The sequence below is a fragment of the Dysidea avara genome, chromosome 7, assembly GCF_963678975.1.
Source record: "Dysidea avara chromosome 7, odDysAvar1.4, whole genome shotgun sequence".
Taxonomy (NCBI): domain Eukaryota; kingdom Metazoa; phylum Porifera; class Demospongiae; order Dictyoceratida; family Dysideidae; genus Dysidea; species Dysidea avara.
In genome coordinates this window covers 5,370,778-5,388,674 of record NC_089278.1, presented here as the reverse complement: position 1 = coordinate 5,388,674, position 17,897 = coordinate 5,370,778, and the positions used below count along the sequence as shown (strand labels likewise).

The 17,897-nt window shown below is 38.7% G+C and overlaps 1 protein-coding gene across 1 annotated transcript in view; it reads right to left on the bottom strand.

Moving 5' to 3' along the window:
- Positions 1-17,866, bottom strand: part of LOC136261922 (E3 ubiquitin-protein ligase rnf213-alpha-like) — a 132,326-nt gene extending 114,460 nt beyond the window's left edge. Inside the window, exons 1-4 of the mRNA XM_066056016.1 lie at positions 17,729-17,866; positions 6,986-7,576; positions 6,738-6,809; positions 6,559-6,600 (exon numbers count right to left, since the gene is read on the bottom strand). Of these exons, the coding sequence (XP_065912088.1) occupies positions 6,559-6,600; positions 6,738-6,809; positions 6,986-7,576 (705 nt within the window). The 5' untranslated portion in view covers positions 17,729-17,866. The remainder of the gene's footprint in view (positions 1-6,558; positions 6,601-6,737; positions 6,810-6,985; positions 7,577-17,728) is intronic.
- Positions 17,867-17,897: the final 31 nt, after the last annotated feature.

Sequence of the window (17,897 nt, the reverse complement as noted above, 5' to 3'; positions counted from 1 at the left end):
ATTTCTATGCATCACTGTGAGGTTTTGTGTAGAATCATACAAGAGCACACAGTAATGTCAAAAGAGGGCACTGAGTACATACATACGGTAGGGGATTATTGTTGTTGTTCTGTATTTTCACCGAAGACTACAACGGAATACAACAGATGAAGATAAGCTTTCCTACACAGTTAGGAAATGTAGTCAGGATGTTATTGCATGCAATGACTGTTCTATTAGTGTTTGAATGCTTTATTATACTGTAGCCAAGAATTTTCTAAACAATGATAAATCTGGTATCAGCACTATCCACACAAAAACAGCCAAGCTGTGAAAAAATGGTGCAGCCCTAAAATAAAATGCCTGGGTGAAAAAAGTTGTGAAATCAAAGGTGGCAGCCAAGAAATGGCTACAATGATGTTAATGCAAATTTTTTAATAATCATTATTATTGACATCATTGCAGCCATTTCTTGGCCGCCACCTTTGATTTCACAACTTTTTTCACCAAGGCTTTTTACACCATTTTTTTCACAGCTAGGCTGTTTTTGTGTAAATCTCACTTCTTTTTGTACTTTATAAGGCCCCAAAACCAGCCTATGGCTGACTTTGAGGTTCGTTTTTACTCCATTTCTTCTTTTCTATACAGACACAATGATGATTATTGAAGACAGGCTTATAAATGTATGATTTACTTCAATATTTGGTAATATCATTGTATTATGTTATAGTTAAAGTGCCGCCGTGCATGTGTACAGAAAATACAGCACGATGGGAGGCGTGTCGAGAGGCTAATACAGTACGAGGCGAAGCCGAGTGCTGTGTTTGCCAAGTGCTGCATTTTTCATACACAAAAGCATAGGCAGTGCTTTAAGTGTTTTACTGTACTTCCTGGTTGTCTTGCTCGGAGTAATTTTCTTGAGTACCTGAATCACTTCAGTTTTCAATGATCAGACTATCAATAGTTGTCATTTGTAGTCATAGAATGAACTGGTAGGATTAGTTTGGCAAGTTTTAGCATTTGACAGTGTCATGCATGTGATCCATCATGCTATCTGTGAGGGGTTGTTGCTTCAATTTTCTGTGTCAGACTATCAGTAACTGTTCATGTAATCTATTTCTAGTCATAGAACCAACTGGTAGGATTAGTTTGGCTAGTTTTAGCGATTTACAATGTTATACACGTGATCAATTGTGGGATTGTTTTCATAACATTCCTGACATAACTGCGCTGCATAACTGTACTGTATTTGCCCAATTAGGCACATAATTGTGCTGTATGACTGTACTGTACTTGACCAAGCGTACTGTATTTGCCCAATTAGGCACATAATTGTGCTGTATGACTCATACAGTACAGTTATGCAGCTAATCGGTACAATATGGAAAATACAGCATACTGCGGTACTTTGTTCCTCCCATGCAAGGTACAATAATCTAATAGAGTGCACATTGTTTGAGGACTTCTAATAGAACACACATAGAATGCTCTAGAACAATGTAGTACTTCTATTGGTAGATCTATGAAATTACAAACATTTATATTTAAACTAGAATTTTCATTTATAAAAATGAGGTGGTCAGCCAAGATACTGTAGCAGTGGTTCAGGGCTAAGGATATGGGTGTTAGGTATGGAGGTCCTGGTTCGAATTCTGCTTTTTTTTCAACACTTTTTTTGTGCACCTTCATGATGACTGCTCAATTAGAGTATCTCAATTCGCTCTTCATTTGTGCTAAAGATCAAGGAAATCGACTTACACATTTACGTTTTATAGCAATTTTTGCAAAGTGTACAAACTAAATTGAAGCCTCCGTAACCCCCATATGGCATAAGAAACAAACGAAGAAATTAAATCAAAACTTTGAAAGCCCATTCTTGCAAATGGCTGGTGCGAATTTTAATCAAATTTGCTGTGTGGCCCGAAGAAAGAAAACAGCTTTTAGGCCACGAAAAGTTAATTATATGTTTCTGGTTCCCTTCCTGGTCATTATTTTGCTGAATGAATTATGCAATCACCATACAATTACATATAATATTTTATACCTGTTAAAAGGTTTTCATGTCTTGTACGCACTCTTTTCTTTAAAAAATGCACTAACTTTATACATTAACTTTGTTTTTCCCTTTAATTCCATGTACTGCTATGTCAAATGTAGTGTACAACATCAAAATGTTGAGAGAGAGAGAAAAAAAAACCAAGCCTGGTCACCTGGTCAATTTTGGGGAATTGGTAGGACATATGATTAACTTTGCAGGGCCTTACAAGCGTGCATAGTTCCATGGCCCCTTCTCCAAAATGCACCATTTTTTTAGTACAGTATATCTGCTGGTGTAGGCAAACCCCACTGCATCCCTACATTTTTTTCTATGCTCCCTAATCGAACTTAAAATTCCTAATGTTCCTTATACTTACATTACTAGAATTTTTTAATTTAAAAATGAAGTAGGGATCTATGCAATAAAAAGTAGTGAAACAAGAGATGAATGATGGTATTACAGCATAGCTCAGTGGGAAAGTCCCTACTTTGGCATTGACCAAAATTATAGCTAATGTGCCAAAGTAGGGACTTTCCCATAGAGCTACGTATGCTGTAATGCCATCATTCATCTCTTCTTTCACTACTTTTTATTGCATAGATCCCTACTTCAACTTTAAATAAAATATTTTTTTTAAATACTAGTCTGTTTAGTTGTTTGTTGTAGCACAGCTAGTTACAGTGTAACTTGTGAGCCAGTATTAAGTTCCTGTACAGCTTATTAAAGTACGTACTGTGCCAAAATTGGAAGCACATAGGCCCGTAGTAGTGTGCATAGCTTACCTTTGATTGTAGTAGTAGTGGCGTTCAAATCTATGACCTGTCTCAGTACGATGGTCCGCGTTCTATTCACCTGGGCCGGAAGTTGTTCAATCCGGTCACATATGTTACACTCAATCTTGACTAAGGATGAGTTTTGTGAAAAAATTTCCTGGACTCGCATTTGTCAATCGAGATACACAAGTAATAGGCATAGAGTCAGTAGTCTTACTATATGTAACTCAGTAAGTTCACACATTCAACAACCTTACATGGTAGTTCATATATTCAAGCAGTGGTCAGACAATTACGTCACACATGTATAAACTAGTATCAAAAATCTGTGACACACACACGCACACGCACACACGCCATACTGACACCAGCGTTGAAACTGGGTCGGGTCATCCGGGTCACATTTTCTCCGGATCATCCAGGTCTGACCCGGTTTACAAATTATCCGGGTTTGACCCGGATTGGATCACGTGAGAAACAAAATTGTTCGTTTGACAACGTGGAAACTGATGTCGCGTAGCTCTTTCGTGAGCCACACCCACTTATCACATTACAAAGATATGCTCAGCCACGCCCATTTATTAGTAAGTGCTGTCTGTAGCACGAAACTGTGTCCGTTGCTGTCTGCAAGCTTATGTGGAGCCACGCCCACTAACCGATTATTGTACGAGTTTGTATATAGTCTAGTCTTGCAGCAGGATAAGTACTTTAGTGAGTCACACCCACTTTAATATATCGGGAAATTGCAATACTAGGTATGCACGAAGCCACACCCAATTGCTGTCTGCAAACTCACAGTAGCTACGTGGAACCAAACCTACTGACTGATTTTAAATTATAAACTTTCCGGCTTAGTTATCACTTAACTACTCGTTTACTCAACACGAATCGAACGCTCAAAACGTAGTCTCACTCGCTCGACACTACCCGAAACATAGCTCTTATTGCACGACTCGGCTTTAATTAATCCGGGTCACATTCGGATCAAATCCAGGTCAGTGGGTCATCCAGGTCAGCAGTAGTGACCCGGTTTCAACGCTGACTGACACCCCATACTGGATTGGAAACACCATAAAATGCTAGTACAAAACATAGTAACTATCCAAGTTTCATGCCAGAAGCTTCATAAGTAAACCAATACTGTGATTAGAAAATAATGTTACGAATCATAACATTATTTTCTAATCACAGCATTGGTTTTATAACCTGAAAACAGCTTGGGCTTTTGCTAATAGAGTGTATCTCTGTGGAAAAATATAAGCATTGCATATTCATTGTGGGTGTACTGATGTGCGTAGCAAAACTTGTTAAAAAGTCATATGTGAAGTGGGCATTAATAAATTTGCTCCATAAGTTGCAGAGTGATTGGGCACAAGCAGGTTGGCAGTAGTGTTGAGTGGTACTAAAGGAAGGCTAATTGATAAATTAAACAAGGTTAATAAGTCAATATGAGGCATACGGCATGCGAGTGAGCTTGTATCTGTAACAGCGAGTGATTTGTGATATTGCACATGCATGCTGAACTACAGTGGCAGTATGTTGAAGTGAAAGTGCCCCACCCATTCCCTCCACACTTAGTCAGGGAAGCAATAACAGTAAGATTTAAATCCAGTTTGCTGTCCAAGGTCTCCCGAGCTGAAGAAAGTAAGCTATTGGCATAGTTACAAACACCAGCTCCATCTCCCACCTAAGCCAAAGGAAGTTTGATTACTATCAATCCTCAGTATGTTAACAAATAGTGTCAGATTCTTTCCTAATGTGTCACTTACTTTACATCCATTAAACCAGAAGAATGCTAGTTGGACTTTGAAGAGTGACCATCAGAAAGCTTTTGACACTGTCAGTGTTTTAGCGTATATATGGAACGTTTGACCATTAACTTTAAACCTGATGCAGAACGTATTTATATTCATTATATAGGGCACTAGCCCATTATGATGTTAACAGGCCAGTCAAACTATTCTGTGATGCATCAGCATAAGGCTTAGGTACCTGTTTTGTGCACATAATGGATGATGGCAGCCAGAAGCCCATTACATATGCATCATTTATGCGCTCTCCAAGCCCGAACAAGCATATGCACAGATTAAGGATGAGGGTTTAGCCGGGGTACGCCATTTTCATCATTACCTGTATGGTTATCCATTATATTGGTAACAGGCCATTGCCTACTCTCCAGGGTATCTCCTCTATGGCCACAGAGGTAGACCCTCACCTTCAGTGTATACTACTGAACACCTCATTGGTACAACTAACAACTGCATGTCAAGGTTGCCATTGCCTGGTCAGTCACTGGATAGTGCTGAAAAGATTCATGTGGCTGTACAGATGGATGACCTGCCACCCAGATTGCAAAGGAATCCAAACGTGTCCAGGAACTATCCATCCATTGTGTTGAAGTCAACCCAGCATAGCCACTGGCCCTGAGACACTGCAGTAGACCTTAGCCCATTTTGCAAGTACTACACAGAAATGTCTGTCTTGGATAGTTACATCAAGAGTTGTAATCCTCCGTCAGTCACTATTACAGAAACTCCACACCAGCCATTCGGGGATGAGCAGAATGAAGTCCCTCACCCGTAGCTACTTCAGGATTAGATTCACAAGTTGAAGGATGCTTGTGTTAAATGCTGTGCTACTAGAAGGAATCCACCAAAAGCGCTAGCTCACCTATGGATGATCCCCCAACATCCATGGCAAAGAATACATGTGGATCATGCTCATTTTGGTGGATGCCTTCCATTAATACCAACTCAAAGTGGCCAGAAGCACACATTGTGTCTTCAACAGACCATTGACAAACTTCAACATGCATGTTATGTCTCCCCACAACTTTAGTCTCTGACAATGGCTCATAATGGAATCCTGCATCGCCAACTTCCACCTTACCATCCCTCTTCAAATGGGCTGACAGAAATATGGTAAAAACTGCTGAGCATGCCTTGAGCAAGGCAAAGATAACCAAGAATGGCACTCTGGATTGTACTAACTAAGGACAGGCAAGTTAGTTAAGGAGCAGCTCTGTCGGCATTCTAGATGTCATGATTTGCTGAGTACTATGGTAGGTAACACCCTTGTAACGATTGGAGCAAGCTACTGAGATGCAAGTGCATGACAAGCAACCTAGAAGTTTGCTATCAGTGACAATGCCATGCTACACTTTGCCCAAATGCTACAGATGATGGAGAAAGGGCCCTCTGCACTATGAAATGACTGTAGATGGGTATTCACCAAGTACATGTTGATCATCTTTTGCCTGGTACCTTTTTGGATTCGCTCATAATATTTCACAAATTCTCTGTCTCGCATCTTCGTTGCACAGTCTTCTTCAGATTCTCAGTGTACTACAATTTTCATCTCTTCAGAATCAAAAATATCTTGCAAAGCACTCTTGTAATCAAGAGCCTGTAACTCTACTATCATGACATGGGGTGGATAGACTGGGTAGCTACCACTTAGGAGTTTCCAATCCGGTTTTTTAATTTTTTTATTAAGGCTTTACAGCACAAGTGCTGAAGGTCTGTAGGACACCTGGTCCTACAGCCTGTTTAAAGTTGTCACAGAAAATGTGTTTGAAAAGGTGGAGAAAGGAGAAAAAATCCATGACTGGACCTAGGCAGCCTCGAACCTGCAGCCATCCGACTAACGCTCGGTTTGGCACGTCTATTATCTATGGTACAAAATTATCAGTCCTCAGATAAATATAGGTTGGGATGATTTATAATCTATATGATTCAGCAATAAATACAGCAAAATAACTTAACTCACTTTCCTTGAATCAGCCTTGGCTTCAAATTTGCTTTTAGTACCCTATATTGGCACCAAAAAATGCAACGTAGTAGATTACTACAATAGCTACTACATATTTTGCTAATGCAGGATAAAGTCTCTATTGCTTTACAGCCACAATACAACACAGCTGATACAAAAACTGAACACAAAATTACCTGTCCAGCATTGTCTGGACTGTGGGCATCATCGTTCCTTTGCATTGAACGATTACCAATTCCATCTCTTGTCTACAATGAAACACATCAAACTTATGAAAACCATTAATTTGCAGATATAAGTGCAGATATTAATTTCTAAATCTGCTATTGAGAGAACCGCTATGTCTTGCAGTGTAAATGCATTAATCACAACTTTAAAAGCAAAAAATAGCGTACAATAAATTAGTTGACTTAAACTGACTTACCAAACTAGCACTTCGATCTCGGCCACAAGAATCTTGACCACGAGTATTTGAAGATTGATCATGAGTACTAGAGTCTTTATCATAAACATCCTGATCTAGTCCATGGGTATCATCATGACCATGTGCATCCTGACGTTTATCTTGACCACCATGACTATATGTATCTTGAGGACTTATAGTGGCCTTGTGAGGTTGATCATGAGCACCTTGACGTCTTTGATCATAAGTTTGACTACCCGAAGGCTGGCTACTAGAAGACTGATCATCAGTACCAAGAGGATGAGTAACAGTGTCTACAATTTGACCACCTCTGCTAGCACTTCCACTCCCTTCACTAGGTAACTGACTAGTACCACTTGACGACCCATCTTTACTAGCATCAGATATTAGAGTGGCCCCTTGACTATCAAGGTGTTTACTATCACTGCTGCTACTTTGGGATGGTTCAGTAGCTTGTGGAAATGGTTCAATGTTCTTATCATCTATCTTTTTCCCACATTCTGGACAAAATTTAGGCCTAGACTGGAGTACATGCTTCTTACCACAACGAGAACACAAAAGATGTAGTAAAGAGGCTTCAGAATCTGCCATCTACAAACAACAGTAGTACATTAACAAATATAGCAGGTTGCTCTGTTTAATACAACATACACTTATTCTAATACTAGCATTGGTACCTACCCTACATGCAGGACCATTTCACATTTCACATTAACCACAACAACATGAATCAATAAAGCATTGGAAATGAAGCATTAAAGATCATGTCCTAAAGTAACATGCATGGTGATATCTTTTGCATGAACCTTATCCCACCATTATGCAAGCCTATTAGTTAACTAAGTTGCAGAATTGCATGTAAGCTAAACCAATAATTACCAACACATGTGCAAATTGTGTGGTGCTGTCCTATCATGAAGGAACTATAATAACATGGAATATTTAAAGCAGTACTATTTGTTGTAGCTATGCTGCAAGCAAAGGTTTGAGAAGCTAATAGAACACACAGGACAAACACACAAACGAACACGCACCCAACATGCTTGCCCTATACCTATCAAATGTGCTTTACTGTATACTTTTCCAACAGTCCATATGCTGAGAAGCAATAGCTGGATGCTATGAACTTATTATGATAAAAAAGTTTAGTTAAAAAGGTATGCACCAAAAAGGTAACCCACACTCTACACAGCAGCAACCACAACAACTTCAGGGAGGTGTTTCACTTTATCATGTGGTTAGCAATCGAATGCAGCTAAAGTCTTCTCTACATCATGACCTTCAACATGCTGTAGCAGACGGAAGGAACGCATATAGAAGCTTGCAACAAATTTTGTAACATAGCCAAATGGTGCGTGCTTCATTTCGCGTGTAAATCATGTTGATACGTGCACAGATTGCCAAGTAAGCATTGTCAATAGCTGACATATGAAAAAGTCCGTCACGAAAAGGTGGCACTGAGAAGAAAAAGAGTTGTCATGGGCAGGAATCGAACCCTGGGCCTTTGGGTTAACAGTTCTACGTACTAACGCTTTGGCTGTTTGTTCGTGGTTTTGACAGGAATGTAGGTCAAGTTTTCCTCTACACCAATGCCTTTGACGCTCTGTAGAGAGCAAACAAAAGTGCATAGCGATTTGTAACAACAAACTTGGAAGTTTTCAGATGATGAGCACTTAATTTCGTTAAAGTCCATTGTCAATACGTGCTATAGATAGATAGATAGATAGATAGATAGATAGACAGATAGATAGATAGATAGATAGATAGATAGATAGATAGATAGATAGATAGATAGATAGATAGATAGATAGATAGATAGATAGATAGATAGATAGATAGATAGACACATACATCTGCTATAACACAATCATTATTAGATAATTAGGACTTAGTTGAACACCCTCCCCCCCAAACACCACCCTCTTTTCCAGATAGACAGATGTCTCCAGGAAGTCAGGACATCCTGGTGGCACCTTTCTAACATGCTCCTGTTGTAGTTGCTAGTGGAATTCTCTCTCCTCCTCTGACAACATGAGGAGCTATGCGATTCAGTTGGTCACTTCTACCCCATACTAGCAAGACAAGACAGTTTGAAAATAGCCACATGGAAATTGTCAGGCTACAGTTCACTGCAGAAACTTTCAGAAAGTGCTTCAGAGCTTTAGCTTACAGGATGGAGCAAATGAACACACATCATCAATCAGGCTGGAAATGTTAGACTAGTTGGTGCCAAGGAAGGAAATACCATTTCCAAGGCACATTTTTGTGTGTGACACAGTCCCTTGCTGGCATTATCATCCTCGTTCCACAGAATAGCTCTGTCAGTCAGCTACTTCAATGACTCGTCAAAGAATACAAAACTTTCCCTGAAGACTCTACAATGACAAACTATTAGTACTTATGGCAAATGCAAAGAGTGTTAGAACTAGTGGAGTCATGTTCAAGCTAACTTCTTCAAGGGCGTTACTATTCAGTGGACTGGACTACTGGACTGGCATTTTTTTTTTTTTTTTTTTTTGCACATTACATGGTTGGATTTATTGAGTTTCGCTAGTTAATGGCTGTGTGGTAGCCTGCAGCCCACTATTAAACACTGATATGGGCAGTGAAATGTACAAAAACTGTCTTTTAATAATTTGCTACTGTTCAGTTAATTATGCTGCTATACAGCATGGAGCTCAATACAGCACTTACTCCTTACCCTGTAATGCTGCTATGTGACAGTGATAGTTGATCACCGATAATCTTTCCACTTGACAATGATATCCTTAGAGCAAGGTCTGTGTAGTCTTTTGTGGCATCTATAGTGGCTTAGCTATTTCAGCACTGGCGCTTATAATTTCTAATCATTAGTCCCTGTGTTGAAATAGACGTCTAGCCACGAAAAACTATACAGCTCGCTCGTTGAGCTTGCTCTTCATCAACTGGAAAGATGATCGGTGATCAACTATCACTGTCACATAGCAGCATTACAGGGTAAGGAGTAAGTGCTGTATTGAGCTCCATGCTGTATAGCAGCATAATTAACTGAACAGTAGCAAAATTATTAAAAGACAGTTTTTGTATATTTCACTGCCTAAAAAAAGTGTTTAATAGTGGGCTGCAGGCTACCACACAGCCATTAACTGGCGAAACTCAATAAATCCAACTATGTAATGTGCAAAAAATATATATGACAGTCCAGACCAGTGTTCCAGTCCAGTAGTCCACCACTGAATAGTAACGTCCCTTCTTCAACCACAAAAAATGCCAGTTAGAGGCACCTTTAAAGGAGCTAAAAGTTTTATGAAGCATAATTTGACCTCCCTTGTTTCAATACTTTTTCTATGATCCTTAATCGAATTCTTAATTAACTACGCAGACCCTGTAGCCAAGCTTCAGCCAGCTTTAGGGCATGCGCTTGATTACTATAATATCATAATAAGGCATTATTACGCATAATAATAATAACCGTTACCCCTAGCAGCAATCTGCCGATGTCAATGTCTAAATAACTTTTCCAATACATTATCTACATGAAGTGGCAACAGTTGCCTCCTCTGGACAATCACATTATAGATAATGTATGGAAAAACTACAGATTCAAAAATTTCATCTCAATTTAACATATTTATGAGTGTGAATGTCAAAAATAGAGTAGTGTATTTCCTTATTATGAAATTGGTCTTTGTTTTGGAAAAATCGTGTCCTCCCACCCACATGAGCAAAATATATTGTGTTAAAAGCAGCCTGTATGTGAGAAATGAAGGCTACGTAGCACCAGTATTAACATTCCAAGTAAGCTTTCATTTTGGAGGTGATTTATTTGTGCCAGCTTGAAATACAGGTGAAGAGAGTTTCTGAAGACGTCATGAATATCTTTCACAAAGGGCAATTTGGGGATAAAACAACAGGAAAATGACATATCTAGCCTCATAGACTACCAAGAATAACAAATTCCTTCAAGGTGAAAGGGGCATGTCCCATATTTACACGAAAGTAAAGGGTAACTTCAAGGCTTTCTCTAAAGAATTTGTGTGAGAAAACACACTATATAACAGTTGAGAAGATACTGTGCATAATTTGTGGTGTAAAGTGGTTAGTTCTAGTTATGCTTCCTTAGCAATGTATAGTAATGTAATTACCGAATTACAAAATAATTCATGAAATACACTAAATCACAATATTTAATTATCTAGCTAATAGCATAGCATTAAATTTTATATACATGGTTAATTAATTGCCTATATTTAGCTAGAAAGCAATAGCATTACTGCATGGGCGCCTGGTGGTTAGAGATAGCACAGTATCAACTTGTATTTGTTATTTTGTTTCACAGCCATAGCAAAGTTTACAGAATCCCAAGACAAGGCTTGCTGAATGGATCAATGTGCATGTCTGTAAGCTCAATCTCTATGCTGAAGACTTTGTTTCAAGGTGGTTTTTTCATTCCATGATTAGTGTACATCGGTGGGCTATTCAAGATTAAAATATTCTAATAGAGCAGTCACTTAGATACCATTAATAAAGTAGTTATGAGAATAAGCCAATTAATAATAATCCTCTAGCCAATTAATCCGTTTTGATTAAATCGAAGCTGATTTATCCTCCACTCATGTTATTCTTCGCTGTGCTGTGTAGTATATTGATGTGGGGGAGGCTAGACATAAGTTATAATATAGCAGCAATAAAATGTACTGGTTACCATGAGTGATAAACATCTTAACTTTACATTTTAGAGCTGAATATCAATGCTCATGTCACTAATATGAGCCATTTACAGTAATAATGACAAGGATGAATTTTAACTGTCAAAAATGTTAATTACCTATTGCTACATTTATCCTTATGAGTTAGTAGAAATTTGTGGTTTACATTACCATCCAGTGATTCCTTGTTTCGCAGTTTTTTGCAGTGATTCCTATAATAAATTTCCAAATTCATCTAGTTTGTGTACTTTTTATTGTTCTATTATGGATTTGTGTTTGGCGATAACCAAATTAGCTGATTCCAATAATTAAACAACATAATTGATCAATACTGATAACCGACCCAATATACACTTGGATTTGTGGTTTACATCACAACCAGTGATTCATTCTTGTTTAGTGGATTTATTTAGCAATCCCTACTCCACTTTTACTCACCTAGTATGCAATGATATGTATGTAGCCAGGCATTTATAAACTTCACTATTTATGAGATGAAGTCTATTAGTTACAGCCACAAAATTTGCTGTGATTTAAAGGAAATATCAGTGTCATACACAGCAAATCTCATGTAACCTCAATCCCTCATCAAATCATGGCAAATCAAAGGAAATACTAGTATATTAAAAATTATAAATTTAAAAATGAAGTAGGGTTTCAAGCCATAAAAAGTAGTGAAACAAGATATGAACAATGGTAGCTATTACAGCATAGCTCAGTGGGAAATCCCTACTTTGGCATTGAACACAAAATAATTGTTATACCATGCCAAAGTAGGGATTTAACACTGAGCTATACTGTAATAGCTACCATAGTTCATATCTTGTTTCACTACTTTTTATAGCTTGAAACCCTACTTCATTTTTTAAATTTATAATTTTTAATATACTAGTTTGTTTAGTTTTTTTGTTAAAGCATACAGCTAGCTATAAACATGTGACTGTTTTATTAGGGTGACTGCTGTATTAGAGTATCTCTAGTCAGCCTGCGAAGATGTGTGCTTGCCCCAAAAAAGGGGTGCGGTCATCGTGGTTTCGATCGATTATTAGACTAGAGTATCTCGAATCAGCCTACCAACTTGAAGGTGTGTGGTCACAAATACAGCTAGCATAAAGGGGCATGGTCATCGTGGTCTCGATCGATAGATCAATAATACGTAGAATAAAGAATGGGCGTGACCTTGTGACCTATCATGGAGTGCTGGTACCTCCATACAGTCAGGGGCCATACAGTCAGGGGCCATACAGTAGCGTAGTCTAAGCGCCTTAAATAATTTTGTGGTGTCTATTATGCTGCTTAAAGAAAGTGTTGATATGGAAAATTAACACCTCGGTATGGTTTTGTTGGATAAAGAAGAAGACAAGCAGCCTGATTGAAGATAAAAGAAGACAAGGCGCACAGGGTGTACACTCGTCAGAACCCCAAAAGGCACATCCCACTGGTGAGTTTGTTGTTGTGGCGTAAAATGGTGACCGTGCACTGCTTCGTTTGGGCTCTAGGCTTGCGACTGTTGTCAGTGAGTGAGTGAGTGAGTGAGTGAGACGAAATTTCAAGTTTTGACGATTTTTTTAAAAATTCTATATCCGGCCGCCAGTAAGTGATCTTATTTTTAACGCTAGATTTGATGTTAGATCTGATGGACTAATATTATTCCGTAAAGGTGATTTTTGTCGCGTAAGAAGTTTCTAAGCTGGTTTTAAAGGGCGGTATTTTTGGCAGCGCGCGTCACTTTTGATGCAAACCCTACTTAAACAGTACTACCTATACTGTTTGATTACATGGTATAGCTTGTGAATAAAAGACTTTGAATTTAACACATCAATGTGTGTTTATTTAGCCTTTATTGACATGCTCTCTATGAACTTAACCACTATCAATTTTTATAAGCCAAGACAGACCCCAATATTGTCAACACCTTGGTATTGAGACAATAAACAATGAGGTCAAATGGTTTTTGAAAGTAGAAGATACTTGATTTTTAGCTATGGCATCTTGTAGAGCCCGAAATGCTACAATTTGATACCACAATTCCATTCTATTTTATGATCTGGAATACTTCTATACATGGAAAACTACGAAACTCGTCTCCCATACATTTTCAATGGTACATTGGAGCTAAAGCAAACACCTTTCTGCTATGATCACGAAGACTCACCCACCAAAAGACCACCACCTTTACCAGGTCAACACTACAAAACCCGTGAATCCACCATGTAAGCCATCTACAGAATGCACAGCCATCATGCCACTTTTACACAATTTCTGGGAGAAAATATCTATAATTTTTGTAGGGCTTTGACCTCACTACATTAAAATTGGGGTTTCTCATTGATTAGTCTATATCATGCTAAAAACAAGTTGATGTTGTGCTACTTCTAAAAACCAGGCGCCATGCAGCTAGCTAACTCATCTGGAATAACCATAGACAGTATATACTACTATGAATTAACCAACTGTGTATTACTACTTTACAATAGGGTAGTTTGGGTTGTGCAATAATATAATTAGCTATTTCTCGTATTTCGTAATTCATGAAATATTCGTAATTCGTTCAATTACGTTGCTATGCACTGCTAAGGAAGCGTTTGTTAAATAAACCGCTTTTACCAACATATTACGCACAAAACTATCTTCTAAACTGTTTTATAGTGTGACTAACGTGTTTTTCCCCACAAATTCTCTCGACAAAGCCTCAAAGCTGCTCTTCATTTTCGTTCGCGTACGTAAGGGATACGCCCCCTTTCAACTCGAAGCGATAGGCTATTCCTGGCAGTGTACGAGGCCTGCACCGTTGTTTTTCAGTTGCTAAATGCCTGAAAACCTCAAGGGGAAGGTAGTCTGAGGAAAGTCACCACACCCGTATTTCAGTCCGCCGAAAAGAAACCACCTCAGAGCAAAGTTCACCTGTGCAGAAGTTTAATACAGACTTCATTTCACTTTTACTTCTTACGTAAAAGCTGCTTTTATCGTTATTAAACGATTTTGCTCACGTGGGTGCGTACGGACAAACATAGGTAGATAGGTAGATGGATAGGTACACACACACACACCATAGATTATATAGTCGTTACCCGGGATATGAAACGGAGTACTTCGCTTTTGACACTCCGTGTTGTTGAGGCGCTTAACTACAATGCACAGGTGATGGCAAACTCCTAAATGACTCGCTAAAGGAACTATTTGAAGGTGAGCTAAGATAAAAATAAGGTAGTTATTACCAAGCTACATTCTTTATCCTCGTTTTTTTTTTATCCAATTTATAGCACAGCTACCAGTGGTCAAACGTTAGACCTTACAGAAAACTAGGAGAACTGTGTATATATTCTGGTGACTCAGTCACCGGAATTCATGGCACTTATAAGCACCTTCCCGAGCAGATGTATAACGGCATGAGAGGAGCATGATCTGGCTACTGTAGTTGCTGTATGAAAGCATATGGCACTATCTATGCCTGCACGCATTCCGGACTAACTGGTCTTCGCACTTCAGTGACTGCTCCTGGGGCTGATGGGTTTTGTGTCGTACAAGACATAGACGACATTCGAATCTGTGACATTACAAGAACAGATCTAAGGAACAGTAAGATGATGCCTTATGCCACATGCGATGCTACACCCATATCATGTGAATGAACACCTGAAAAGTGGAAGAGGTAGTTACAGTAGTTTATACAAATGGAGTGTGCGATAATCGAGATGGTACTGTTTCATATCCCTGATAAAGATATAGTCTGTGTCACTGTGTAATCACCATTAACTTAGACAATGCAACCGGATTTGCCTGAACAACAGGCATGAATGTAACATCTGCTAAAGAATTGGTGTAGCTGCGTGAAACCATAGAGTGGGGGTGTTTATTATCTATGGTGAAGCATATGGTGACATCATTTGTCGCTTGCTTCATCTAGAGTGTACCGGATTGCATTCATTTCCAACCAACCTCTGCAATTAAGCCTTTTCACAAGTTACTGGTGGAAAATGTATTGTACCAGAGATGCGATTAATGACATGATCAAACGATCGATGCCGCATGGTCATAGATGCAACCTCATAAATGGAATACCTCTGAGATTCACTAGAGGTAGATAGACATGCAAAGTTTCTTGAATGAATGACTGAACTCCAAGTGGCCGATGTAAAAATAATTTGAAGGACAGTCATATTTTATTACATTTTTCTACATACAGTGTGTTATATCACAATTATTGTGCTACAATTACATATACAACATGAGTACTTCCATTTTACTGCTAGATGTGCATGTGGTCGACTGACTACAGATTTACAAGTTGTGTTTCACAGTAAACGTTGGTATATGATGTACATGCAGATTTGAACAGCATATATATTATCACGTGGCCAGGTTGTACATGATGGCACTCTGTAGATAACAGTGGAGACTACCATTAGCCTGACCATTAAAAGTACAGCATCACCACTGACAACATATAGTGCTATCGTATTATGATGTCAGGTATGTGTCATCTAATGTGCCGTCTAGGGAAGTGTAATCAAAAAATTTCATCACTTGCCGAAGTCAGATATATATGATGAGATCCACTAAAACTGTTGAATAGCTCTCAAAAATGCAACTAGACAATTTAAAGTTTAGAAGACAAAGGCAACCTGGCTGCTCTATTAAAAGCAGCTGAATTGATGTTTCACATCTTTTGTAGTGCTAAATCACCTTCAGTAGTTACCGGCCAAAGCAGGCAGCTACCTCCATTGCTTCAGTGGTAGCTACACAACCTTCCTTTATTGGAATGGCAGGTTGTTTTCTACTAAATTTTTCTGTATAACAAGTTAGTGTAATAAATACAACACATATAGAAGTGTAAAAATACATCACACATAATGAGTGAATTCTATGAGTCATAGAAACAATCACCAGTAACACAACACTTTATTATATGGCTCATCTCAAACTATAACAACAGTAGATAACTTTCAATATAAAAATTATTGAATTAGTACCAGCAGTTCACCTTGGTAGGTCCACAAAAATTTCTTGTTGCTATTAACAACTCTTACAAACAGCAGTCCACAACCAGACGTACCAGGATGAAATCAATAATATAACCAGTTATTATTAATCTTGGGTGAGTTCTTTACTGTAGAAAAGCATCGGACTGTCTAAATAGAAACGCTATTGCAATGAATTTGGTACACAAAAATAGGCATGATCAGCTTCGCCCCAATTTCTCATAAATTCCATAGAAACGTCAAAACACGGCCGAATTTATCGCTTCTTTTTAGCAGCATGGTCTTTCAGTTACTTAAACTCACTTTTAAACGAACAAACAATGGAGTAGAGTCGGTAGTTTTGCTTCACCATCAAGCAAGAACGAGGAGCGCATAGAAATAATTAACAACACGGATGCGGAATTTGGAATGTATTGTTGCTATTGGAGTGCGCGGTTACGTTTCATATCCCGGGTAACGACTATATAATCTATGCACACACACACACTTTTACGAAAACAATTTCAGTAAACCAGGCGCACGCCCACAGCCGGCCTTCGGCCGGCTGTGGGCGTGCGCCTGGTTAAAAAGAAACTAGCTATACTCATTCATTTGCTATGATAGCACAAAAAGCAAGTCTTCACCACAAACTTAGCACCTGGAGGATGGTGTGATTAAAGTTATAAAATGGTGATTAGCAGGAGGTTCAGATACAATTTGAACACTTGAATTTCTGCTCACAAATCATATCAGAGTACCTATAGCTATTACACACACAGCCTATACCATGTTATCAACAAGTGTATATAATCTTTTTGGTAGACTTAGGCCCCAGCCTAAGTTGCACACTTGTCGCATCACAACATTCGGACTCCATATAAACTAATGGCTGTTCAGAAAGCTTGCAGTGGTGATGCGCATTTTCAAGAGTTAGAGTTTTAAAACGCATGTCCTCTTTAGTTTCCTCGGTTATGGGTCATCCCATCATTCCCTGCTTCATCCAACGCAGCAGATATAATTTACTTCCTTGGCACACATTTCAAAACACACGAACATACATGTGTACACAACTTGTGCAGTACTAACAAACTTACAATGGCAGGTGACACGTGAAACACTCCTTAGAAACCAGATACTGTGTGTCTACAACTTAGTGTAAGACAACGACCAACGTCACCTGAAAACTAGTACTATTGAAAATACCGCGAAATCTTGAATTCCCCTAATTTACAACACACGTGACCAAACTTAATCCCTCCGTTC